Source organism: Brachyhypopomus gauderio, chromosome 9, assembly GCF_052324685.1.
Source record: "Brachyhypopomus gauderio isolate BG-103 chromosome 9, BGAUD_0.2, whole genome shotgun sequence".
NCBI lineage: Eukaryota > Metazoa > Chordata > Actinopteri > Gymnotiformes > Hypopomidae > Brachyhypopomus > Brachyhypopomus gauderio.
This window is the reverse complement of record NC_135219.1, coordinates 22,326,185-22,354,068: the sequence shown is the minus strand read 5'-3', so window position 1 is coordinate 22,354,068 and position 27,884 is coordinate 22,326,185. Positions and strand designations below refer to the sequence as shown.

The following is a 27,884-nucleotide window of genomic DNA, read 5'->3' as shown; positions in this document are numbered from 1 at the left end:
ATGCTAATGCAATGGTGTCATTGTAAGATAAAGCCTTAGTGCTTTTTCATGTTTTCCATAGCACCTTTATTCAGTTTCATCCTTTCCTGAGCTTTTTATCTGCCCTAATACGGGCAATACTTCCAAGCCAGCTATTGTTGAAAGTAAGATGGTACAAAAACACAAATACAAAAATGAGCAAAGTTATTAAAAACTACAAAGACAACATCATGAAAATTTGTTACATCATTATTATATATATATATATCATTGTATTGGTAGGGTTTCAGCAATCCCCAGTCATTGCTTTGTTGGGTTTGTGATTGGCGTTACAATTCTTACTGAAGCTACATATGAGTCATAATAAGATAAATTACTCCAGACAGAAATAAAATCAGAAGCCGCTATCAATCTTTAGGAATTATTGAGGATATTCCCTGAAAGTGTTATTAATCGTTTGAGCACACATGCTTGTATTTCCTTATATACAGACTGCTTTGAAAAAGTGCTTTATATTTGAATAATTATATAGCAACATGTTGATTTAAGTACTATATTCTCTCTGTAACAGTATGTCTGTGGTTCAGTGGCTATGGTGAGCAAAAGTTCATGTATGGAACTGGCAACCAGTCAGGGAAGAAGGATGCAGTAGGATGGAATGCCGTTGCCAGCGGCGACCGACTTTCAGAAACCCCTTGGTTACCACTTCCCCGGGATTGGCACGCCACACTCGTACCAGCCCACGAAGGTGTGAGGCGTACGCTTGCCTATGGGCCCAAAATTTACAGGCTCTTGCCTATACGAGCGATAGTAACCTGAAATACACGAAAGGGAGACGTTGTTAGGGTCCTGCTTGAGAAGTTCAGCCAAGTGCAGTGGTTTGTGAGGACATGCTGGTGTTTGTGGTACCTTGTGCTGTGGGTAGATACACGGAGAGGTTGTGTGGTCCTGTCCTGCCCTCTAGATAGGAATCTACAAACTGACAGTGGTCTTCACCATGGCCAAACGAATCAGCAACACTGTAGAATGTTTCTGAAATGAAAAATAACTAGTGTAATACCCCATATCTGAAGGTTCACCTAAAATGAACTAATGTTTAATGTGTAATTACTATATTTACATAGTAGGTATTAATATAGACGCTGGTACAGTATAAGAGCATGCCGAAAGTTCCAGCAACATCAATAATACCAGTAACAATACTGACAACTCAGTGGAACGTGAATTTTGTTCCCCGTTTAGAAGACATAGAATACCCAGCGAGTACAGGTGATACCTTTGAGGCCGTCTCCCATGAAGATCTTGTAGCGCAGGGAGTTGCAGAGGACCACACCGACAAACTTCCGGTACCAAGTGCGCTTCACAAATTGGCTCCCTTTACAGGAACTGTGGGCATGGTTGTACTTAAAGGTGAACGGAATCCAGATTGGCTCGCCACCTGCAGGTCGTTGGGGGGGGGGGGGGGGGGGGGGGCGTGGCATGGAAATTGATTAGTTCCAGAACAGAGTGTGATACACTTATTTTGTGTTGAAGAACACTTACATTACTGTTGCAAAAGAAAAAAAATTGTTCATGAAATGTATTTGAACATTTCTAAGACTGAAGGTACAGTATGTTTATATAATAGCACTCATAAAAAATACAGAAAGCAGTTGGGCATTTCTTACCCGGTGGTCTCTCTATAAGAAGGGGGTCATCTGTAAAGAGGACAATTAAATACAGAAATAAGTAATTACAAAAACAGTCTGACTGACAGATGGACAGGTAAACTAACAAACCAGTACAGCTCCAAATTGGGCAGGATACTGACCTGATTCTGTAATGTACGTTAATGTGTCACTGACTGGTCCTAGACCAAAGGTGTTCTTTGCTTGAACTCTGAAATAGTACCTAGATGGAGAGAAAACAATGAAATAAAGTCTCACTTAAAGTCACAAAATATTATGACATTTCAAGGGGTCTGGAAGGGGTTTTAATTTCTAACAAATTCAGATGGCTGAAAATAAATACACATTCAACAAAAATACAAGATGTGGAGTGTCAGCAAGATGCACAGATGTAGTCACATCAACATCAGAAGAGTTCTGGTGTGGGAGAGAGACAGTGAGGCGTGGGCGGGACAACCAAGAGGGAGGGGCTTCCTGTTCTGGCTTATGTGATCAGGACAATGGACATCAGGACAACAACTTTAAAGACATTAAAACAAGAAATGAGAAATCTGTTGAGGCTTAAACCACGTCCAGTGAGGGGTGAGTTAGAGGGATCAAACTGCTCCACTGGGGGTGTCTCTGTGTATGGGGGAAGTTAGTAGTACCTTCACACTTATTGTTTTGTTTTAGACCTATCTAATGTCATAAAATCTGCATATATTCATTGAATTATAGAAGCCAAAATAACAAGAAGTCCAAAGACAAGGCCATTCACACCACCACCATGGAGCTGGGCAGGCATGTGTGTGCCTCGATTTTACTCTTTCCCCGAATAACAAATCAGAGGGGAAAGTGAAAGATTTATTATGACTTTTTCTTGTGTATTGTAGTGAGTAGTGTGGTCAGACATTTCAGCTGTGAAGGTGATCAAATACAGGGATAAGTTTTTTAAAAGGCAGTGGTTTCTCTATTGTCAAACACAATATAAACACACATTTTGAGAAACCAGACTGAGAGAACAAAAAACTGTAAAAAAAAAAAAAAAACATCAACAAAGAACATTATAATAATTATATATATATATATATATATATATATATATATATATATATATATATATATATATATATACAAGCATTGGCTAGGACAAGCATTATCCATCCCTGCATTGCTCATGACCCTATGAACTCTCCACACGCTGACATCTTTAGTCACCGTGTGTGCAAGCACATCATTTTAAAATTAGCAGTGGAATGGCTCTGCTTGTACCTAATTTATGAGGCTCTTCCAGACAGCTATCGATCAACTTGAGAGTAGATTATCTACATAAGAAGCTCGGGGGCAGCACACATGTTGGAATGCAGAGTGCATGCATTTGTTCTGAATGAACGAGGCCTGCACGGTTAGATCTGGTAGCCGACTGTCGCTCCACATCTGTGGGATATGTCCTGACAGCCCATAATCGTATTTCAGATCATCTGCAACTGGGGCTACAAAGAGCCGGTGTGGGTAACCTTGGGAACCAGAGTTTTGACAGGACTGGGGTCGCTTGGCAGCAGTGCGCTGCGTTGCTGTGTGATCACAGGGTTCACAGGAGAGGTACGAGTCATAACACAGCTCAGTGAGTGTGAGCAGAGTTGCATCAGAGCGAGCCAGTCATGCCTTATTCCAAAAGCACTACCCCAGCCGTTGAAACATATGCTCCACATTAGCAACTTTCAGCAACGTGAAATGCCAGTCGCACATTTAATCTCGCTCCTCCTGACATATTCAGAAAATAACTCACTGGTGTGGCTTTATCGATCAGATAAAGAGAGATAGATTAAGAGAGAAATAGTGGAGTGGGTGTTGTTAGAATGGATGCAATTTTATGCATTACGTAATAAGGCTTTAGAAAGCCGTGCTACATAAATCTAAGCAGGGATGCTAGCCTGTAGATTACAGTTGTTATGTGATTAAACATTTTTCATAGCAGGACATGATGCTGAGATGTAATCAGCATGATCATACATGATGGATACAGCTAAGGGGCGACCTAACCTACAGTGCAGACGGTTATGCAAACTTAGAGATGCAAGAAGTTTTTACATCTGGCAGTCCAGTTTGCCCATGCGTGGTCCTGCTGTGGCCAGACTGAGCTTAATCAAACACAAACAAACACATACCACCATGGGCACAAATCAAAGCAGATTTCTTGATTTCCTCTCCATAAAATAGTTCACGTTTTTTTTATGTGGGTGTGCTACAGGATATTTGGATAGAATGAGATAGGATGTTTAGATTGAGGTTTAATGCAGGAGATGGTGAACTTTAAGGTTTTGCCATGTGATGACATCAGCTCTTCCTCTGTGTTGATATGAGTGAGCTCTGCAAGGCCTCAGAGTTGGACGTCAACCCCACTCCGTCATGCTCTACGGCTAACGGTGGATAACACACTCCATGGTCAAGCCCTCTGTGATTGTTTATTTCCTCGGCGTGGTCTAAACATTTTATTTGCTAAAGGCTGCACTCATTGCACATGGAGTCTGGTAGAAAAGTACTGTTCCACGATCCTCACGCTGTGTGGTACTGATCTCCTCAGCGGACGATAACAGCAGAAATTCCAGCAGAACAAAACGATCCTAGTTAGTGAACGACCAAACAGTGAACGTAAGCACCTCTAATGAAAGCACCCTAAAGCCATTTCATCCGCACCGTATCCTGGTTAGCTGATTCTGTCTGTTATTCTGGCTTTTTAATGACTCTCCGACTTGTTGCAAGAGTTTTCCAGAAAGTGATCAAATTATTTTGTTTGCAATGGTTTCCAAGCAGCAGAAATCATGTGCTTTCACAAGTGCACTCTGCATCACTTCATCGAGTAACCAAAATTAAAATGTACGCTCCATTTTATGAGCTCGCCTGTGTTCTTATATTCACAGTATAAAACTTTACAGAAATCTGGTCTGGGACCTTCTCCCACGACTCCCTTAACATTATGGAACACATATATAAATTTTAACTCTAGTCATTTGATAAGGGTAAAAAAAAAAAACTAAAACCACTGCCCAAAGCTCCATGTGTGTTTACATAAGTAAATATAGCTTGCCTGGCGTTGGGCTTGAGGTTCTCCACTGCTAGGTGGGTGCCAGACGAGAGGCGAGACGACCATCTGTTGTTCAGCACGTCGTCATAGGAAGCACTATGCACCATGTAGCCTGTAAGAGGGCCATGAGGGTTAGAAGAACTTCATCTCTCGCTATCATGGGAACACACTGAAAAGCATAATATCATAATGTAAACTAACAAAGGCCCGAACCATATCAGAATCCCAACTGTCCTATGACGTACAGGTGAATACTGACTCTGTTAGTTCTGCTGTGATAGATAATAGATACTGGATCTATTAATATAAGTTACAAAGTGCCACGAAAGGAGTATCACCAAATACTTCTGCACGGGTTGGGACATTGGCTAGGGATATCAGTATGGGTCATTTCATATTTAAATGTCCACAGTTTACACATATAAAATCTCCACACTCGCTTCATGTTAATTATAACATAGATTTATATATATAATGTATATTCAAGATATAATGTTATAATGTGTATTCAAGATAGTAGGACACCTGCACAAGTTGCAGATGAATGACTAAGTTACAGTAAGAGGAGTGGAGGAAAATGATGACATGGGGATTTGAGTGGGAAATGAGGAGAAAATAATCTCTATTATATCACGATCTTGGGGCCTGATTTAGATTCGGCATCTTTAGGTCATTAGCAATGGAAAATACACATAGACCTCACCAAGATAATCCAATAATCTTAGAGATTTCAGTTTAAGGATCAATCTGAATTATAGTCTCCTTTTATTAGAGTCTCTCCGCTAAGCATATGACATTTGTTTTTTTAGTGGATATGGGATAACAAATTTGAGAGAAAAAGCTTAAATCGGGTGAATCAACAGAACTGAACACCGGGGCAACATTCCAAATGAACCTAAGATTATTCATGTTTTTGTTGGGATTATTTTGGAAGAACTAAAAAAGGGTGTGTGTAGACCAGGCTTGGCCTGGACACCATGCTAAATATAAAACATAAAATACATATAAAGCGCTTACCTGACACCATGTCATCCTTAAGTGGGCGGGCCCAATCCAGAATAACAAAAGAGTGACAACCTTCCATGGCAACCACTGTGATGTTACCGGGTTTGCTTTTGGGAGGCTGTTTTGGACTGGACCTTGTGCTGTCCTTCTCCATAAGATCTGCTAGGACATCAACCTGCAAGTACTCCAGGGCTTCTGTCAGGGAACATGGAGCTCCAGGATCCTTCTGGATGTAGTTCACATATGGAGCTGAGAGAAAGAGAGGAACATGGCCTTACGGGCTAAAATCAAATGTTTTGAGTTATTCTGTCCACCCGTTATTAGACGTTCATGCCAAATATGCTCCATGTTCTGTGACAAACAGACAAACAATTGGATATGTGCATATGGCGTGCCATATGTAGTTCATATGACCATAACCGTCCAACTGTGCAATTTTCACTCTCTCCCTCACTGACTGATCAGTCTCTTTCGTTGAATTCTATGTGTGATGGAGCATCTGTGCAGTAACTAGGAAAATTACCTGTATAAACTAGGATTGTCTCATTCTAATGTTTTTTTTTTTTTGCTTTTTGATTTATATGAAAGTATTTTGTTTATCTGGTAGATTATCTAACCTTAGCCTTATTCACTGCCAGTCCCATGGCGGTTTGTTGGACTTTAGCTCTGTCTGCTGGCTCGCTGAAGTTCTATTTTTTTAGTCTGACAACCAGGAAAATGTCCAGAAATTGGTCCACAACACACACCTGGAGCAAATCAAATGCCCCTTGAGATGCTGTCATTCCCCTGGCTTACACAATCAACAAATATGTGCAGCACTCTGACTCCCACCCTCACTCTCTCTCTCTCTCTCTCTCTCTCTCTCTCTCTCTCTCTCTCTCTCTCTCTCTCTCTCTCTCACCCTCTCTCTTTCTCTGTCTCTCTCTCAGTCTCAGTCTGTCTCTCTCTCTCTCTCTTTCTCTTTCTCTCTCTCACAAATATTGAGTTATGAGCTACTAACTTACAGTATTTTCAGTTTTCAGTGGAAAGGTGAGTGAAAGGTATATTTTCATTCAATAATAATCAAATGATTAGAGCACAGTGCAGGCATAGATCACATTGCTGCGGTTATTACAACCAAATGTAATCATCAGAGTAGAGAAAAAACAGTGGCAAGGTGAAAAACTGCGGATGTATTGGAAGTCTGGGAAGTACTGGAGTATTCAGGCTATTAAACTCTCAAATGCTCAGGCGCTGATATCAGCTTTTTCTTATATATATATATATATATATATATATATATATATATATATATATATATATATATATATATATATATATATGTGTGTGTGTGTGTGTGTGTGTGTGTGTGTGTGTGTGTGTGTGTGTGTGTGTGTGTGTGTATTTTTTACAGTAATGCATTTCAGATGTGGGAACATGTACTGCAGCTCAGCCCTGACTCTGGTGGTTTGGGATTTATTGACCTATGGGTGAATGTACATGAACACTACTGTTGCTGCTGCTTGTTACGGGTACTATTGGAGGTGGTTCTGTTGACTTTAATCACAGTACCGTACCACTGGAGATCAGAGGTCAAAACAGCTACCTCAGTATACTTGCTCAGACAAGTATATTTACTGTTTGTATATTGAAGGATGGTGTACAACAGTGTTAACTGCAATTAATAAAACTTTTGCAGAGTTCATTTTAGCTCTGGAACTGCTGTGGTGCTGCTCGCTCCAGTGTCTCTGTGGTGCTGCTCGCTCCAGTGTCTCTGTGGTGCTGCTCGCTCCAGTGTCTCTGTGGTGCTGCTCGCTCCAGTGTCTCTGTGGTGCTGCTCGCTCCAGTGTCTCTGTGGTGCTGCTCGCTCCAGTGTCTCTGTGGTGCTGCTCGCTCCAGTGTCTCTGTGGTGCTAACATCTGTTGCTTTTCAGGCCTAGCAGATCTCCCTTCCCTTTGGCACCAGAGCATCGGAGCACTCCTGAGGGCCATCAAGGGACTCCTTCATATAACAATGACGAGCTGGCTTGCTACATTAATCTCATTCTTAGGTGTTTTTTGTGTGTTTTTCCAGCCAGAGCAGTTGATGTCAGGTTTTTGGCCAAGAAAAGCACATTAGAGGATGTGCAAGACAACGTGAGCTCTCAAGAGCACTGATTGATGATCAGGAACAGAATCTGAAAATCAGCGTGGCTCCTGTTTTTCTGACAAGTTTTACATATAGCAGCATTAAACCGGAGTTGGTCAAAACATCTGAGCAGTAGGTGCGTGTTGGCTCCACTTCCTGTTACACGCCTTGAGCTGGCCATAGATCAGAGGCCTGGGCGGGGCAGTGTTACATGAGCAGATCAGATGTGGTGCCTTTATGATAATGGAAAAGTATATCAGTCAGGCTGTGATGGAGAGCAAATAACGGGTAGAATAATGTTTACAGTCACCTCAGACCACCTTCCCAATTCCCAGCCCTGCACCACCATCTGTGAAATACTATCAACATCTGCACTATATACAAAACACCAAATCAAACAACGCGACACAGAGAGCAAAATGCGTTTGGAGATGAATAAAGGCACCGTAATGGAATAATACATCATAACATGTTTATGAGGACGTGTTTATATCATACTGTGAACTGGAATTTTTGATCAAATAATTTTTCATTCTTCATTTTTTATCATATTGCATCCTTGGAGCAAACCCAGGAGCTACATAAGGGCCACCAGTCCTCCAACAATTATTGTTTTTACCCTAATTTAACACAGACCGTCCATATTCCAGGAGACAATTAGCAGAACTGGGTGTGTTTGGCTTGGATTCGAAGTTAACTGTGCAGGAATGCTGAGGTTCAGGAGGAGGGCAGGGAACCACTGACATATCCATATATGCAAAAGTGAAAGTGATTTGAAAAAGGCTGAACCCAAATAAACAAACATTTTGACAAGTTATCCGGTTGCTCTTTGAAGTATGCATTTATTTCCAGAGATCCTGTCTAGGAAAGCCTTGAAAACAACATCTGTAGCCGTTATTTGGGAAATGGATGTCTGATATACTCTGTATTATTATGATGGGACACAGAAACACTCGTTATCAACTTGTAATGTGAATATCTAACATTTTCCAAGTAGTAATTAGTATGTGCTCCTTGGTAAAATCCATTTTTATATGCCTTTATGATGAGCCAAGATAAACTGTAGAGTGAGATTAAGATCCTTCTTCTTTTCACCCAAGAACAAGGCAGGAAGGGACTGAACTCAAAGCTTTGGCCATCGAAGCTGATTGGAACCCACTTTTACATTTTCTGTTTTACCTGGAGCAAAACATATCTCTCTCTTCCTGTCTTGCTCCATTGGGCAGGAAGCCATATCCCACAAACCTTCTGATTATTTTGTAATGTTGAGTTTAAATAGTTTCACTCAGGCATTCAGAGATATTTCCTACAGAAGCTGCCCACATAAAAAAAAAAAAAAAAAACGTGAGCCTTTAGAGGCTATAAAGTCAATAGCTTTCTCAAGTGGTCTCGTCTAATGGAACAAGATGAAACACAACCCAAGACCCAAACATATGAGAAATTTCATCCTTCTGGAAGCCATACTGGTGAGAAGCAGAGCATTCGCTTTTCCATTTAAAGTGATACTGTGAAGTAACATCAGCCCAAACTGTTTTTGAATCAGTGCTGAGGAAAAAAAGCCAATGTTTTCAATAGCTGCCCCCAGAGATACATTACCTGTAAAGCGCTTCTTTCCAGACGCATCAAGTTCAGAGGAAGGACCGTTGTTGAGGAGGGGGGTGTCAGGAGTGGTGGGCATCTGGGTGGTAGTGGGGGGTAGTGTAGTCTCCGTAAAAAAGTTATCTGTAAGGCAAAGACATATTCTAAAAATCAGTAAAAAGCTTCAGCTCTATGTATTTCTCCTGTAGTCTAAGCTATAGTCTTTTTGCATGTGTATGACCCATTCTAATTACTTTAAAACTCTTTAGGATGTTTGGATTATGTAAATCCTTTTTAAAGCCGAAAATTTTACATAAACCTTTCAGAAGAACTGTACCATCAATTTGTCTGTGGAGGCCATCACACAAGCAGCAAAATTATGTGATCAGACTGTGATCAAACTTATTAGGTTCAAACGAACAACTACACGGTGAATTAGACAACGAGATCCAATTGCTATAAACAACAAGCTCTCATTCCCTGACTCATACCCAGCACTCAACTATTTAGACATTCGAATTAATTTCGTCATGCAGCACCAAGCGAGAATTTGCTTAAGAAAAAAAAAACGTTAAACTGCATCAGTAAAACAATGAAGAGATAATAGCTACAGAGTACCGTCTACAAACACAAAGACACAAATGCACAAGAGAAATGAAAGACGAACAATGAACAATCACTCAACAAAGCCTTATCAGCCAGTCAAAGCCAGACTCAGCCAATACCTTCCTCTATTGCGAAAGCATCAGCGGGCACCATAGTGACTGTAACCATGGATTCCAGTCTCATCCCTGAGCCAACCTCTGTAGGTGAAGCAGGAGAGACTGGAGCAGGTTGTTTGAATGCACAGCGCACCTTTCACCATTACCCACAATGCAGCCGCTCAAGCTTTGGTGCACAACGTGCATCAGAATTGCCTCATATTGCGTTTGCAGCATAATGTTTTAGTTGAGCAGCACTGTGAAGCACTGTGTTTCGTACACAGCAGCTGTCAACTCTTGCTTCAGCTGTTAACTCTTGCAGTTGTCAAATTGCTTCAGTGCTGCTTAAAGGAGAATACAAATTGTAAATGAGGATGAGTGAAATATAGAAAAGTTAAACCTGTAGCAATAGAAATGTGCTGTTGGGGGTGTAACATAAACCATCGGTTCAGTGAGCAATGACCTATAGTATTAAATCAGATCCCATGCTCTGTGACACATTCCATGGTGTCCAAGCAGCTATGTATGTAAAAAGCATTAAATTGTAGGGACATCAGGTGTTCACATGCATACATGCCAGTAGCTTTTTTTTTTAACCAGACAAGATATACTTATGACAGCATGTCAATATTTAGTTAAATATTTCCATTCTGCATGGATTTTGTGGTTTTGTTTCGTGTTTGGTTTCTTGCTTGACTTCTTTTGGATCACTTCTTGAATTACCCACCATGTGGAACATTTTGGGCACATCTCCTCTAGTATGACTACAGGGAACTAGGCTAATCAGAGGCCTTCCTGACCACAGCCAGTCAAGCACTGTTAGTCAAGAATGATGGAAACATGTAATATCCTTATGCAAATTCATATTTGGTTTTGGAGATTTCCAAAATTACAAACGCTCAGATGACAACTGGTTTTAGAGATTTCCTAAATGAGAGGTTCAGAATTTGTGGATACCAGTGATAAATCAAGTGAAGGATTGTAGCATTAATAGTTAGCTAACACATTTTTACTCTTAACCCATGAGATTACAAGACAATTTTAAGCCCTAAAGGCATGAGTGTGTTGCCAACACTTTGTACATACCTCATGTTCTTAGTGGATCTGCATTTATATTTAACACAATTTCTTCTAACATTTAACAACTGCTACAATAGTGTACAACAGAAAAACCATTTTACTCACAACAACAAAAAAAATAACATGATAATTTACGATTTTTTGCTTTTGTTATAGCATTTTGTTTAAGCTCGAGGAATGCAAGAGAGGAATGGGATCGACTGATTAAGTAGGCTACAGTGTGAGGTCATGGCTTTCAAACCATCCGAGGGATGTACATAAGGGTTAATGTGTTGAAAAAGCATTGCTTTGTATGCATAGCATTTAGCTGTTTTGGACATATGTTAAAACGACATGGCTAGTGTGGGACAATTGTGCTTTTGAAAAACTCACCATATGGGTAGCAGTCCAGAATTCCATCACTATCCATCGTAGGAAAGCCATTCTTATCCAGCCTTGCAAATGTCCCAGGGGGACAAGTTGGAAAGTAAATTGAGGAGGTTGGCTCCAGAGTTGTCCTATCTGTTGTGGTGGGTTCAGGAGTGGTTGTCGTAGTAGTTGTTATGGTTGTTGTAGTCGTGGTTGCTGTGGTGGTAGTTGTAGTACTGGGTTTAGGGCGATCCAGGCCCACCACTGGCTTCCCTCCCACAGTTAGGTACTTGTCTTTGGGATTAACCACAGGTCGGCTGTCCCTTCCATGACCAAACAGAGCCACACCTTCCTGGTTCACCAGTGGAGTGCCCTGCTCATCTGTTGGATGAGATAATGGGTCAAATGCCAGTAAATATGGCAAATGTTCAGTTCAATGTTCAACTTTTCATTTTAAGTTGTGGTCAAAAAACTATGAACACTGGAGACACACCAAAAATTGTTTGTCCATCTTCTCCAAGAACTACCTTCCTGGGCCGGCCCCTAGAATCCTGCAAAACCTTCCCATCTTCATTCATTAAGACCCCTTTATCCAGATCTACAACCTAAGGGAGGGTACATTCACTGTAAATACATGAGAAACATTAACCAAAATACAGTATATATCTAACACATACATAATATAGATTTCCCTTAACTGCATGTTTTTGCTAAGGTTTTTGCACAGAACAAGGTTAACGTAGCACTCATTTAAGTGAACACACCCATTTGGTTCCATCGGGGGCTGTGATATATTTGACTCGATTTGCTTTCGCTTTTTCACCTGACGTAGATAAAATTTTTCCATTTGTAGCTGTAAGATTAGGTCGTCCATTTTTTCCTATACGTGTAGAGGGGAAAATGGTATGTCTTTGTATTATCATATATACCACAAACTGAAGAATATTAGAAAAGATTTTTGCCTAATTTTTCGAGAATATAGTTTACCTTGCCCATTACTGGGTTTGTAACCACCGACTGGGGTTTTCCCTCTTAAAATAGAGTCGGACTTGCTTAGCCTTGATCCCTTCACAGGATTTCGGGCTACAGTTGAGGAGATCTTGGAATCAGTTATCGTATCACCATTTAAAATATCATCGGTGAGGGATTGCCTAAGGGGTGAGTGTGACACAGTTGACCTACCATTAGCATTACTGCTAACATCTGATCCTCGATTTGAAGTATCTGTTGGCTGTTGCAAGGTCTGGGGAGTAGACGAGGATGAAGAAGTTGAAATGGAGGTGTCCTGTTTAGCAGGGGAGCTAGACTGTGCATGTTGTACAGACTGTAACTTAACAGGGAACCGTGACCCATTTAATCTACTTGCTAGGACGGGAGAACGGAACCTTCCATTTGATCTCAAAACAGGGCTTCGAGGAACAGTAGAAGCAGTAGTTTTAGGAGATGCAGTTGGGACAACATTTTTATTGATAATGTCATAGGTCTCTTTGTTGTCCTCATAGACATAATCGTCTTCATGATCATTGCTGGTCTTTGAATCTATATTTGTACTGGGATTATTTGAGTTTGTCAGTCCATTGTTTGAAACTCTTTGTTTACTGATCACAGTGGGTTTGGCAGGTGTAGGTTCCACCCTTAGTTTTGAGAGGTAACCTGGGAGGGAAGCTTTATTTTTATCACTAATGTCCTGAGGTCCTGAAACAGCAGAACGAGTTGGATTTCCTCTCAGGATCGGCCTCCCTGCACCTACAGAAGAAGCAGTCCTGCTCCACGGGATTCTGCCATCTTGCCTTCGGTTGCCCAACACTATCCTGGAATTTCTGTTTGCCAGAGAAGTAGTCCGTCCTGTAAGAGAGGAATTTGTTCGAGAAGGAACTTGAGATGTAATCTCTTTGTCTTCATAAGTATCATTCTCTGTTTCCTCTGTGTTTTCTTTGGTTGAGGGAGAAAGAGTAGTAGTAGGCAGATAAAAGGAAGGTGGGGATGAATTATTTTCAGTCTCTGTCTGCTTAATCTGATGATGATAATTAATTTTGTCAGCTTTTGTATCCTGAATATTTTTAGAGGAACTAACACTATTGTCAGAAGTCCTGGATCTTGTTGGAGTTGTGGATTTTGAGGAAGCAGTTAAGGATGAAGTAGGTTTCCTCTGTGCTAGATGCTGTCTTTGACCCCTTATTGAAATTCCTACCCTTCTGCTTATACCTGAACCACTGCCACGGCTTGTTGGGGAAGAAACTCTACTTGTTTCAGATGATGATGGTGACAAAGAGGATATTGAGGAAGAGGAGGAGGAAGATGAGTCAGTAGCAGAAATGGGTGACGATGATTCTTTGTTTATTTCAGTTCTAGTTTCCTGAGATGGGGTGGGTGATTTTGATTGTGTAACACCAATCTTATTGTACAAAACCTTTTCTTCAGAATCAGAGCTGGCTGTGTAGTCTTTTCTTGTAGCTGCAGATTCCTGGCTGTTGGGTGAGCTTGAAGGCATCACGTTTTGAGTCCTTAACTGTGGCCCAACGATGCGGGTGTTCGGCCGTCTATTCCTACTGACATTACCAACAGAAGATGTGCGTGGAGACATAGACTGGCTATTGCGGTGGCTCTCTGATGGTCTAGGAAGGGATGAAGAAGTCTTTGGAGGAGAAATTTCTGTCTTTAGCAATGAACTTTTGAGAATGGAGCCTGATTCCTTAGCTCCAGGAGATTTTTGTCCTGCTTCCCCAGATGTTGATGGAACATTGCTGGTACTTGGTTGTGTATCCTCACCAGCTTCGTTTGTTTTTTTCTCATTTTTTACAGGAGTGTCTGTTGCTACTTCTTCCTCGTCTCTTTCTGTATTTATGCTTTCACCATGTGTTAATCTTGATGATGTCCCCGAGTTGGATCCTGAGTTTCTAACAGATCCCCTCACAGCAGAGAAGATACTGTGATAAGACCGTGTCTGAGACAGGGGTCGAGTTTTCTTGGACATGGGTGAAGCAATAGTGGTTTGGGGAACAGGTTCTTCCATCTCCTCTCCATCCTTGTGTTCTGAATCATCATACACTGATGTTCTGGAGGGTGTCCTGGAGTATGTGGAAGGCCTTGAATTTGTAGTGCTGGCTGGCGACAAAGAAAGCATGCTGGTTTTAACCTTTATTCATTTTTTTTTATTAATTACTTTCTTTGGGTTTAACACCATAATCACAGTAAGAGTATTCATTGAAAGTATTGAATTGAATGAAAAGTGGTTTCATTCCTTAAACCAAAGAAGAATTTGAACGAAAACAACTGTTTTAATAAACTTAAGACATTTGAGACATTATTTACTTACTCTCAGGCATTGCAACACTGAAGGCTTTAGATTGAGGTCCCTGCCCTTTCCTGTTGACCGCACGGATTTTAAAGATGTAGCGATCCCCTGGTGTCAGTCCGTCTATGGTTGCTGTGGTGACAGTACCTCGGTATGTGACTGATTTTGCTCCAAAAGGTTTCATGGCTGGAGCATAGGACAGGATATATTCTGGAAGGAAAATGCACAGTATGCTTGGTCAGTTTAGTTTGGACAGGACTATTTGCAGTAAAAATTCCAGATTCAGACATAGACTACATAGGAGAATGCCAAGCACAATATAACACACACTGAAAAGCACAATGCAAAGTACTTGGCAGTAGCACTTTGATACAAGGTGTGTAGCATGCAAAAGCAGAAAATATGTTTGATTTGTGATCATATGACAGTGCAGTAGAGACTCATTCTCTCCAAAGGTGCAATTCCAGGACCAGTCTCTTCAGAATACAGTTGGCTATGGTCTGTACACTATATTACACACTGCCACTAAACATTAAAGGAAAAAAAATGCATAATATACAGTAACGCATAAAAAGTCTCACCTCTAATTTTACCATTGGGCTCTTCAGGTGGATCCCATGTTGCTGTTACGGCAGTGCCTTTCCCTCTAAGTGATTTCACCTGGAAGTTCTCAGGAGGACCAGAGGGAGCTCCAGAGTTATAGAAACCACAGAGAAGGTCAGGACTGACAAGAGACAACATGCACTGCCAAACAGAAGGAGGTTTGAAGCAGACCTAGAGGGCCCGGGCTCTACAACGTTAGTGCTTCTCCTACCAGAGGATTTTCAGATGGAAGCAAAGCACATAAAAACATATATGTCACCTCAGTGAATGACAGCTTGCATGAATGAGACAATTCTGAACAAGGGTTTCTTAAGTTTGTGTGCATGTGGGAGGGTGTTTGTGTGCTTTCCTCATTCATACATTTTCACTCTTTAACGTCTGTCAAATTACAAATCACATTATCGAACCTCTTTGTTTTGCACTATCATGGTGTGTAATATCTATAAGAAACAACATTGAAACAATGTTTCAACGTCACAACTGCAGCAGAAAGCATCTAAACTGATTTAAATCCCAAATTCAAAGATACCGGATTCAGGCGTCCTCTGGAATACAGACACGCTCCATTTTCCCTGGTGGTGCCCTTGGGAGATTCGAACTGCAAACTCGTACATTCCATCTGCAGTGAGGGTCTCGATCATGAGTCTCCTCTGACTGGTCTCCTCATACTCCCATCGAGCAGACTCGCCCTTCTCTCTGTATCTAACTGTGTAAGACCTGCACGGGAATTAATTGCTTTTAATTGCTTTCGCCAAGTCATAAAAAGACATGAAATGTGCTTTTAAAAAAGAGCTTGCTCAAACTCTGATGCAGTTTTTCACCTGGAGCCTTCGGGAATGCTCTTCTGCTTCTCGACCAGTGGATCCACCCATGTGATGAGCACAGATTTGGGGGACAGAACTCTCACTGTGACGTCCTCCACCTCTTCAACCACCTCGGGTTCTGATAAACAGGGTTCACACTTTAACCTTTAACTTTCCCCAAAACACTCCTTCTTGTAGGCCCACTTTGAATGGCCGAGCAGTGATGATTATCATAAGTCAATGACATTTTTAATAAGTTGAGAAGGAGAAATAAACAGTGTTTGGGTATCCATACCTGGAGGAGGGACTTTGGTCAAAGGGACCTTGTTGACTGGTCCACTCCCCTGTAGGGCTTTCTGTGCCTGCAGTGATACCACATAGACGGACTCAGATGCTACAAACAGAAGAGGATACCAGATACGTCCACGTATCATTACATATACCATGCTATTCACATACTGAACACACACACATACATACACACACACACACACACACACACACACACACACACACACACACACACAACACACACATCTCAACACAATATGCAGCACTTAAGGCTATAAGAGACTTATTTTAACCATAAGAAGCAATACACAAATCAGACAGGATGATAACCTTACGTGAACAACACCTGCTGCTTCATGCTAGCAGCACTTAAATATCAGGTGTTCAGTTGTACATTCAGGTCTTGTGTCAGTGTCCTTCTAAGGCTGATGACCTCACCGAGCTTGGGCTTGTGTGCGTTGCGCTGGTCAGCCTGGGGCTGACTGAGGTCCATCCTGGGTTTGGTGTGGGGGCGGATGGGGAGGTATCCACCTGTGCGCGGAGCCTCAGGGCCTGATGAAGACTGTGGAGCTCTCTGCTGCAACAGCGGTGCTCTCTGCACTGAAGCGCGAGGGTTTGTCCCAGCAGGGATTTCTGACAACTTCCTCCCTAATGAAAAAGACAGCAAAATATCTCATTAAAATATATATTTCTGTTGTCTTATTCATGAAATGGGCTCCAGCTATCACAGGGTGAAAACTAACTATGGCAATGCTGTATAATTTATAATGATACTGGATTACAAGTAATGATATTTATTATTAGACCACAGTGAGACTTTCTAGCCTCGTTCAAGACTTTAATTTTTAATATAGCTTTACCATACAATGTTATTCTCTGGCTTAATATGTAGATCACTCATCCTAACAAGGCCAAACCCCCTCCCTCCATGTGATGTTAGACTTCAGATATGAATTTCTGAGGACAGACTGATTGAGAGAGAAGGAAGACGTGTAGCATGTGTTAAAGATTTAGTAACTGGAGATCTCCCTGTGGAGATCATTTTGTCTGAGCCTATATCCATTCAGGACCACACAGTCATCTGGTCTCCCACTTCCTCCCACTGCTTAAGTACAATTCCCTATCTGAGTGCACTTGGCTAATAGATCAGACGCTGCTTCCGTCTCTCTTCAACTGTCTTGCACTCATTTCATTCCCCATCTCTGCATTGAGTTCTGTGCTGCGCAGCCTAATATTACTGACAGTGTAATGAAAACCATTCTCCCTCTCTCTCTCTCTCTCTCCCTCTCCCTTTCTCCCACAGTAATCACTCTCAGATGATAGAGCACAGTCAGACATCCTCGCTGGACGAGTCACCTTACTTTAATTGTAGAAGATCAAAAATAATGCCCTTAACTGCTAGTTAACCAGGGCTTCCTGGAGCACCATGCTAATCACTTGGGCTGTAAAAGAAGGGTGCGTGGTATCAAGACAAACGGGCGATGACTGAAATCAAAGGGTCTTAATGGAGGACGATCAACCACACAGGGCTGTTGGCTCAGGACTGCTCTTGGACACCTCTCGTACAGGGCAAATCTGGGAAAGGTTTGTCTGCCTTGTTAGTGATTTCTTGTTACGACTATGATGTCCTCCACAAGGCTTTGTCTCTCTGGGAAGGGAGCTGGGCCTTGTGGGAAAGGGCTGAAAAGTTCCAAGGATCTGCTATGTCAAAAGCTGAGTCGATAAAGTACACAGTCAAGTTAAACATGCATTTATGCGTCACTGTTAAATGTGACCAGGGTGAACGAGTTCTTGGAGAAGAAGATGGAGTGAGAGAAGAGGAAGGAAAAAGAACGTGTGTGTGTGTGTGTGTGTGTGAGAGAGAGCGAGAGAAAAAGAGAGAGCACAGGAATCATCCCTTCTTCCTAGCCAGAGTTCTGGGCTTTCTCTTTTTTTCCACTCTCTCTCACATTCTATGAGGCAGTTTTTAAAGCGCGTGCTCTGGCACAGCTGTTCAAGGTACAGCGACGTCATCAAAGGAGTGAGGACCACACCAGCGAATCAGATCGCAGAGGCCTTGAATCAAACCGAAATGACAGAAACAGCAACTCCCTTCCCTTTCTGCACACAGACCCTGTAACCGGGCCTCCCCTTCAGGAGAGCCTAGCTCAGGCTCACATATCACTGGCCTTAGTAGCAGACGATGAATTTCTCCCTCTCTTTCTCCCTCTCTGTCTCACTGTCTTCCTCTCTCCATCTGTTTCTTTCTGCCTTTTTCGCTCCCTTCTGTCTGTCCTGGGGCTTTATGGTCTGTCTCCCTGCACTCCGTCTTCCTTCCTGGCAGGTTCTGGACGCAGCAGACGGATCCAGAGGCTGGAGGATCTCCGTGTGCACTCAGCTGGCTTTTACACTGCTTGGCTCCCAACGAGCCTCCACACCTGGCCGAAACTGTGAAAGCGCATTAGCAGTTCTTACATTCGCTCAGAACGAAGGTTCAGAAATGCTTTGTTATTGGTTTGCAATAACGAGTTTGTTTTTGATTTTATTTGATTTATTTCAGTTTTATAAGCTGACAGTGAATAAAGGCCAAATGTACACAGTCTTTTAGAGCACTTTTCAAATGTACATTTATTGTTTTCTAGAGTTTTCTAGGTTGATTCTGGCATATTCTTGATTCAGTATCAAGTACTGACTTCCACTCTGGCATCAACCCTAAAACATTAAAAAAAAAGAAAAAAAAAAGAAAATTGCACTCACTGACACATAAGAAAATGTGACACCATCCCAAACCCTTAAGTCAGGCCTAGTGGATTTCTGGAGAGTGCACAGCTCACACAAATTTATCTAGTACCTTTTTCTTTGGAGAAAAGGAAAAATAATGCAGAAGCAGCAATGTAGTGTTGACTATGAATATGAAATAATTAACTGCACTATAATGAAATAATGAAATACATTTTGCCAATACAGTGACCTCACTGTGAACGTTCCCACATTAGCATGCATTTCCTGTGAGTGCTAACGCTCAGCAAGAATGTGATTCCAGCATTGAGGTAACGCCAGCTTCATGCATGCTACGGATTTGGATCTGATGCAGATCCATCAGTCTGTCTCTCTTTATCTTCAAATACCTGCACACTGACATAATGGGATATCGTGGACAAAATGACAGCTGTATCCACTGTGGTATACTTACCATCACAATAATGGAGCAATAATGTGCAGTGTGTGAGTGCCTAAGGACCAGACTAAACAGTTCAGTTACCTACTGCCATCTCCGTGTAATTACCAAGGTATTTTGGAGACTGATAAAAGCTGAAACTCTGCAGGAACACCCAAAGAACCGCTTCAACTATCCATCCTGGCACTGTTTCACCTCGTTTAATCCTGAGAGTATAGGAGAGTGGGGTTTTCCCTCCCTTTGTCCTTGAAGAGGCGACACTCTCACAGGCTGCTCTCAGACAAGCCTGCTGAAAAAGTAAAACCTTTGATTTTACAGACGTATAACCGCCAGTCTTTCCCAGACATCAGGTGACCTGGCGTCCCTCCTGTCTCGAATCCCAGCACAACACCCGTGCTTAGGCAGGAACTCTCTGCCTTGAAGCATTTGCTGCCCCGTCCTGAGTGACGCACCAGGTAGGGAGGGCTTCACACCGCTGAATGTACAGCGCTACTGCTGAGATGAAAGCTCCAGCATTATCTGTGTCCTATGCTATTTAAGAGCCTGGGATGTTGCCAGAGCGTTGACGTAGCACTAGAATACGCTTGTCTTCACCCTTCCTGGCACTGCTACAGGTGCGTACGTCGACTGGGGCGAAGCTGCCGACATTTTCGGGCCATTATGCATTGCGGTCAAGATTGCTTCACGACACAGAGCACACTAAACCCTGCCTTTAAAAATCCTTGTGCTTGGTTAAGGTGACACAAATAACGCCACAAAGTAATATATGTGTAGGGGACTACCTGGTGTGGAGCCATTGAAAGAGGTTCGGCCTTCAACAGCAAAGCCGTCCAGTTTTACCAACTCGCCTCCTGTAGGAAGAGACAGGACCGTTTGTGTCACGCGTGATACCTTCTCACAGTGTTCTGTAGGACAACACTGTGAGAATACACATAGCACCCCCTCCCCTCCCCCGCCATTCATTTTCCTCCCATGAAGTCAAGCTTGTGAACCTCCAGTCGGACAAATTTATAGTCCGTGCTCAGCGAATGCGTCTGGGCTCATTTACTGTGACTGGTGTAACACGAGCGTGCTGCAAAGGGGCCGCTGAGCGCAGATCTTGTTTGTCAGGGACCGGAGAGGAAACGGCGCAGAGATTTATGCGGGCCGAACTGGGCCAGCGGCAGCCTGCCGCGGTGCAAGCCCTGCGTTCCTGCAGAGGGCCCCGGCCTGGACCCCGAAACCGTGTCTGGTCTCGGGCTCTTCGTAACGGAGTGGGAATCTCGGGGCCGCCGAACGGCGGATGGAAAAGGAGTAATTATAAAAACAGACAGCATGGATTAAATCCAGCGCTGCGCTGATGTGCGTGTCGTCCTGTTAGCCTTGTTTTGTATGGCAAGATTAAGAATAAGCAGGAGAGGCTATAAAGTTGGTAATAAATTCCACGTATAAGCTCAGAAATAATATTCAACTTAGTTTGTGTTCATCTTCTGATTACTAGTAATCTCTTATTTAACAAAGCATAAGTCATGTTAATAAAACAAATTAAGGGGGAGGCATCTCCTTCCGGTCACCATAACCTCTCCGTTTCGTAACATTGCCTATATTGTGCCTTACCAACTGTGTCTATAGTTGTCTATATGTTAATTTGTGTATATGACTGTGGACTGCAATGAAGCATACAGCTGTCCGGTAATAGTTTGTTATTGTTTTATAATGATGTAAACAATGTTAAAAAGACAGTGATACTGAAATATTACTGTGTTGCTAAGACGCTCGGGTGTGCGTGGCTGTTGTATATGCTGTACATTGACCAGGAATGTTTATTTTAGTGGGGTTGTTGTTGCAGATGCTTAAACATGCCAAAACCACCCAAATCATATGAAAAGTAAAATCAGAAAGTTCTCTCACATGTGCACAAATGCATACATGCCTACACACACACACACACACACACGAACTCATGAACACACACACACACGCGCGCGCGCACACACACACACACGCGCACACACACACACAATCAAACTCACAGACACACATATACACACACACACACGCACAATCAAACACACACACTCGCACAATCAAACTCACACACACACACATAATCAAACTCACACACACACACACACACACACACGCGCACACACACACAATCAAACTCACAGACACACATATACACACACACACACGCACAATCAAACACACACACTCGCACAATCAAACTCAGACACACACACGCACACACACACACACACACACACACACACAGCCCGAAAAGCGTACCTCCTGGAGTTTCTGCCCTGTAGACTGGTTTACTCATTCCCTCCTCATTCTCAGCACTCATTTTGAGAAAGTGCAGGACTCCAGGCTCTAACACGCACACACACACATACACACACACACACACACACACACACACACACACACACACACACACACACACACACACACACATGCCATGCACATTAGACAGTTAACTACTGCATGCTACCGGCCTGCAGTAATACAGCATTTGCTGTTTGCAGTCCCACCCCATGAGCGCCGGTGTGCAGGGTGCGCCGCCCTGCTGGTGGACGCGGGTGACACGTCTCCCCCTTACCTACGTCCTCTAGTACCTCGGAGCGCCGGTCCTTGTCCACCGTGATGAATCGCAGGGACCGCATGGACTTGCCGTAGCCGATGTTGTAGCGCTCCACCGGCCGGCCGTCCAGCTCGCTGGGAGGCTCCCAGGTCACCTTCAAACCCTTTTCCACCGACGTTAGCTTCACGTTGCGCGGATGCAGCGGCTTGAAGGCTGAGGGGGAAGTGGAAGGGAACGGCAGCCAAATGAAACCGCCCGTCAAAGCAACGGCTCGCTCACAGGACACTGCCAGCAGGCCACAGTAGTACCTCCGGCTTTATATTCCACATCAGTGTCAGTGAAAGCATGCGAAATGTACACAAGGCACCACGGCCAATAGGCAGATACAGATACATTTGTCATTTGGCTAATTGTTTTTATCTAAACAATAGCTTTTCTATCACATATGGTGCACACATTTTCACACAGTAATGTGGGTAGACAGAATGCAGTGCTTTCAATCCCAGCAATCGAAACCCCATGTTATCTACATTTTTTATTCAGTTACCGAGTTTACTCAGGCAATTTCTATAACAAATTTTATTCCCTTTTAATAGTCTCCAATTTGTACAACTTGTGATAATGACTACCTAGCTAAAATAATTTCTACACTGCACAGCTTGATGAACTCATTTATAATCCATCAATTCAATACACTTCCTAAAACCAGCTGAGTAAACTTGATCACTGGGATTAAATGGTGCAGTGATATAAAGGCATGAAGTCAAAGTGAAAGCCTAACTCCTCTGTGCAGCTGTTTAGGCTGTGAATGAGCAACCGGGTACGTTTCTATGGAGGTGCAGTGCTGTGCTACTGAGCCAGGTGATGGCCAGTGGATTATCAAAGCCACCTGCTCAGACCTAAAAAGGGAAAAAAGACAAACGGAAAAATCCCACGTGTGGAGATGCCGTCCTGGTTGGTCGCTGTTTATGTTGTGTTGTGTTGTGGTTCTGGACACGTCTCGTTGGAAAATACTTTAAATCCCATTAAAATCTTCTCTCTTTGAAAGCCCTGGTGTTTTGTTGTTGTGGCCAAAGTAAAAGCAGCCTGGAAGACATTGTCTGTCTGAGGTGAGTGGAGTGATTTTCCATACGCCATACCACATCGAATATGTTTCCATTGTTACATTTTTTATGCAAAGTCGGTCCAGTAACCAAACATGGTGTTTTGTGGTGTCGTTTATCATCATCTAATTTAAGAAAACTTAGAAAATGCTGCTATAAAGCAAGCACAACTTGTATTTATGGTGCCACTTCAGTCTGGGTCATGTATGCCCTTTGTCACCCCCAAACCACCCCCCATCCATATTTTGCATGTAAGCCCACATGAAGCTTGCTAAATGAGCCCTGTAATTTTCTGCTGTAATTCCTGTATGATTGTTTATATGTGTTGTAGTATTATGTGATATTCAGGTGCTTTTTTTTAAGCAATGCCCTGATTGCATTTATAAACATTTACATACGATTTGGTCAGCATGGTGTTGATCGGTAGACTTAAGGTCTGCTTGGTACAGATGGGCTATGAAGTTGGGCAAGTTGGTTCCAGTTTAAAACTACACACCCTCATACCTTCACCTACTGTTCAGAAGCCTGGATAATTCTGTTAGCCTATTTCTCCGTGTCCAACCTAGATTACATCATTATATTAAAGTGGACTATGACTTATAAATTGGCCCACATAACACGTCCACAAAATCTGATTTCTTGGTGGGATGAGAGGAAGATGACAAGGATTTCTTAGGTCATGAGGAATGGTCAATGTATACACATTCACTCTAACAGGTAATAGTTTCAGGGTGTAGATTATTTATTTTAATCACAGGTATGAATATGAGCACATATGTGTACACGTGCATGTGAATGTGTGCTCACACACGTGTCTGCCTTCATCGTGTCAGGAATATCTATGGTTTTTTTTGTTTGTTTTTTTAATTCAGGGCTCCTGGAAAGTGCCGCAGGCGAAGCAGCTGCCAGCCCCACACAGGAGTGTCGACAAGGCGCAATTACACACAACTACAACGCTGTACTCCACCCTCACACACAGAAGACAGGCATCCTCAATTACCTAATTGCTGTTGCTGTAGCAATCACTGTATTCTACAAGACACAACACAAAGTGCTGAAAACCCCATGCTTTATACATCAAGACTAGTTAATTACTGGTCACACAACGTGCATTGCTACAATCTGTAACTGTAATCTGTACAGTGCACTTATAGGATGGTGTGTATATATATATATATATATATATATATATATATATATATATATACATATATATATATATATTAAAAACACGTGTGTGTGTGTGTGTGTGTGTGTGTGTGTTAACCTGAAGGCAACTACTGCGCCCTGGAACCACATTATCACATTTACTTGACAAGGTGCTAAGTCAAAAGTCAAGTGAGAGCATATGACTGCAGCTTAGATGTTCTCTTCCCCATTATTCTTGACACATTTTCTTTGCAAAAGATTAAGGCTCTGAAATGGGCATCTTCTTTGAACTTTAAATTGCAGTTGTGCCAGTCACGAACTTTCTAGAAATTCCACTCTGCAAATAGAAGCAAAGGTTCTAAATTCCAGTAGCTGGTTATGGCATGACTTTTCTTTTTTCTTTTCACCCACCCATACACAAACATCACTCTCTCTCATCCCCTGTCTCCCCCCCCCCCCCCCCCACATACACACTCACACACACACACACACACACCCCACCCAACCTCCTCCCCCAGGGTCCTCTAGTGTTGATTTGGCAGAACATGCACCTGATGACACAGGGAACGGGTCCAACCACCAGAACAACCGTTGACATGCTATGATCGCTAAGTTGTGGAAAAACCTTTGAGCCATTCTTTCCAATGCATCTTTCTTCTGTCAGATATCTATAATGATTTGGCTGACGTAGGTCAGGCCCCAAGATCTTTGCTTCGAGGCCGTCGCTGTTGCAAGGCCGTTGAGCCCTGCAGTGGGGCATGGGATTAAACTCCATCCTTGTAGATGGATGTAATCCTTGTCAAGCTGTTGTAGAGCATTTTGTCGCCCTTCCTAATGCAGAAACCATGGTCATAACAACACCAGCAACATCAGATGTTTAGCTTGTATACAGGACTGGATGGGTGATGAAAATGATGATGGGATGAAGGAGCAGATGGAAGAATAACACGAAGTAGAGGCAGATCGGTGAGGACATACAACCAGCTGGGAGGAAAAGACTGCAGCCCACAGCTGCTGACGGCAGTCCCAGGCTGCCCCGAATGACCTCATGAACAGGACCATTCCAAAACAGAGAAAGGACGAATGAGAAATGGAGGGGACAGTAAAAGAGCAACAAGAAAAAGAGAGAAAAAGGAAGAGAGAGAGTGACTGAGGCAGATGGAGAGAGAGTGAGAGACAGAGAGAGAAAGAAAGAACTTTATTGTAACGTGGCAGCTAACTGTGCTTAGTGGGATATAGCCACTTCCAAGATTCCTCTGCACCATCTCCACTGTGGAGCGGACAAGAGAGAGAAGGAGAGAGAGCGGGAAAGTGAAAGGGGGGGGGGGGGGGGGGAGGAAGGAAGAAGATCATAGACAAAAAAACTGATTTGACAAACTGTCCAGGACATCTGCAGCACGACCCGTATCCTCCCTGGTAACTCCACGGGTATGGATGGGTCGAATGTGTTAAGACACGTGCTGATCAAAGCACTGACTCCTGAACTCCACCACAGTCACTGAACAGACACCTATGTAGCCAATCCACATGAATCCATTCTCTGGATTGTGGAAAATGTGCTGTACTGGGGCTGAACTGTGTTAGCTGTGCATTTAGTGAGGTCACTCCGTTATATTTTGTTGTTTTGGTATACAGCTCTCTCTTCAAGAGTGCTTCCCATTAGAGTGTTCTTGAGTTGCATTGAAAGTGTGTGAGTGGTATTCAATTCTAATCTTTAAGTTGGTAATGTCCATAAACTGTAGCTCACTTTATTAAGTTTATTATGAACCTTACTGCCCTTAAGTCTGAATAATGCATTTGAGAGAACATATGAAGGGCATCATGTCACTGTGGTGGGGTGGTTACAGAAATATTTATTTTGTTGCATATTTAATAGTGCATGCACAATACTTTAGCATGACAACTGTGACCAGGCAACAAACAGACAAACAAACAAACAAACAAACAAACAATCCCTCCAAACACTCTTCATTTTACTTGTTAGTCCAATGTGGAATCCACAGACATAACTCTCCTCCTAACTTTCCTACTCTCCGCCTCTCCTTCACACCCCACTCGGGTCATGAGCTGGGCCATTGAGGATTTGGTTCTTCAGACAGATTAGATCAGACCCCTGTCACGTTGACTGTCATGTGTGTGTCTGATTTCAGCCAAATGATTTATGACCTAATATTTCTCATCTTAAAGGGATTGTAGTAATAATGGTGAAGTCACTGAGTTTTCTTCCATTGCTTAAAGTCATATTCAGTAATATCTGAAAAGTAATGTTTAATGTAAATATATAATTGATCACTTCCTTGTAAATGTTTACTTACAACTAGTGTGTGAATGAAATTTATTTATTTATTTGCATTTTACATTCAATCATCCAATAAGATGAACCCGACAAATAGTTTGTCTTTTACCCTCAGAATAATATATGTTGGCAATCCATTTACAGCTAGGAGGCTTAACAAAAGCATATTTCCAAAATTCGCCCCTCATAAAGTTAGACATCCTGTTAATTACTCAAGTGGAAATACTTTTCGAAACTGTTCATCAGCTACCAAAACAATTAGCGACACGCGCCAAATTAACGCCAAATTGACTGTAATGTCAATTAAAATCTACAACGACAATGCATATGTTCAAAACCAACACTTATAAACAGAATAAACATCCTGCAGGCATGCCTACCTGTTAATAGTGGGTTCTGGGCGCTGAGCGTGACCAGAAGCGCGAGGAGAGCTCGTGCTGCCGTAGGAGACATAGCGAATAGTGCTCGAGCGCTACTGCGCCGCTCCACAGAGGGGACAGAGAGCTGGGATGCTCGAGGTCGGACACCCTCACTCACGGCTTGGGCTGCCTACCTTATGTCTCCCTCTTTCGGGGATGCGCGGGACTTTAAACTTGCCTTTCTCAAGTGCGCGCAGAAATCGCGTTGGCTTTCTTCAACGTGCCCTAATTAGCTTCTCTTCCATCACGTCCTTCATTTTGTTATTACATAATGAATCATCTAAGAAAGTTAAATAAAAGTAAAACGGAAAAAAGCATTTAAACAAACACAAAATGTTTAAGTCTAAAACGAACGGTGCTAGTTCTGGGAGACTGTTCTTGCTGTCCCCTAGGGCGTAGCTTATTTTCTTTCTATTTAAACACGAACACTTCAGGCGACTGAAGTAGACTTGCCATCCCACTGACCTTGTAGGTGTTAGAAATGATCTTGTGTGAACACCCACTCCCGCCCGCCGGGGAGCCTTGAGTAATCCATAGTCGTTTTGCGGCATTTTTTTTGCGACAGCTTCAACGATTCATATAGAGCATACTTGCGCACTGTATGTTCTCTATTGTGAATCCTTGATCTATAAGATTTTCCCTCGTCTGTCTAAATTTCTAGAAAGCTTGCTTTA

At 42.6% G+C, this 27,884-nt stretch overlaps 1 protein-coding gene across 3 annotated transcripts; it reads right to left on the bottom strand.

Annotated features, from left to right (window-relative positions):
• fndc1 (fibronectin type III domain containing 1) lies at positions 1 to 27,649 on the bottom strand. Of its 3 annotated transcripts, XM_077017967.1 has the most exons (23): positions 27,172 to 27,649; positions 22,262 to 22,456; positions 21,946 to 22,032; positions 20,460 to 20,528; positions 16,959 to 17,168; positions 16,525 to 16,623; positions 16,248 to 16,368; positions 15,956 to 16,143; positions 15,405 to 15,512; positions 14,845 to 15,033; positions 12,711 to 14,633; positions 12,516 to 12,611; positions 12,293 to 12,408; positions 12,022 to 12,133; positions 11,553 to 11,909; positions 9,418 to 9,543; positions 5,728 to 5,964; positions 4,714 to 4,822; positions 1,790 to 1,869; positions 1,647 to 1,676; positions 1,256 to 1,417; positions 889 to 1,011; positions 1 to 794 (listed from the first exon to the last, which is right to left on the bottom strand). In XM_077017967.1, exons 1-23 carry the CDS (start codon positions 27,242 to 27,244, stop codon positions 679 to 681), a joined length of 4,926 nt encoding a protein of 1,641 aa, XP_076874082.1. In that variant the 5' UTR covers positions 27,245 to 27,649; the 3' UTR covers positions 1 to 678. The 3 variants fall into 3 exon arrangements, with proteins under 3 accessions (XP_076874082.1, XP_076874083.1, XP_076874084.1); XM_077017968.1 differs by lacking the exon at positions 21,946 to 22,032; XM_077017969.1 differs by having other exon boundaries at positions 12,516 to 14,633; positions 27,172 to 27,324.
• Positions 27,650 to 27,884: the final 235 nt, after the last annotated feature.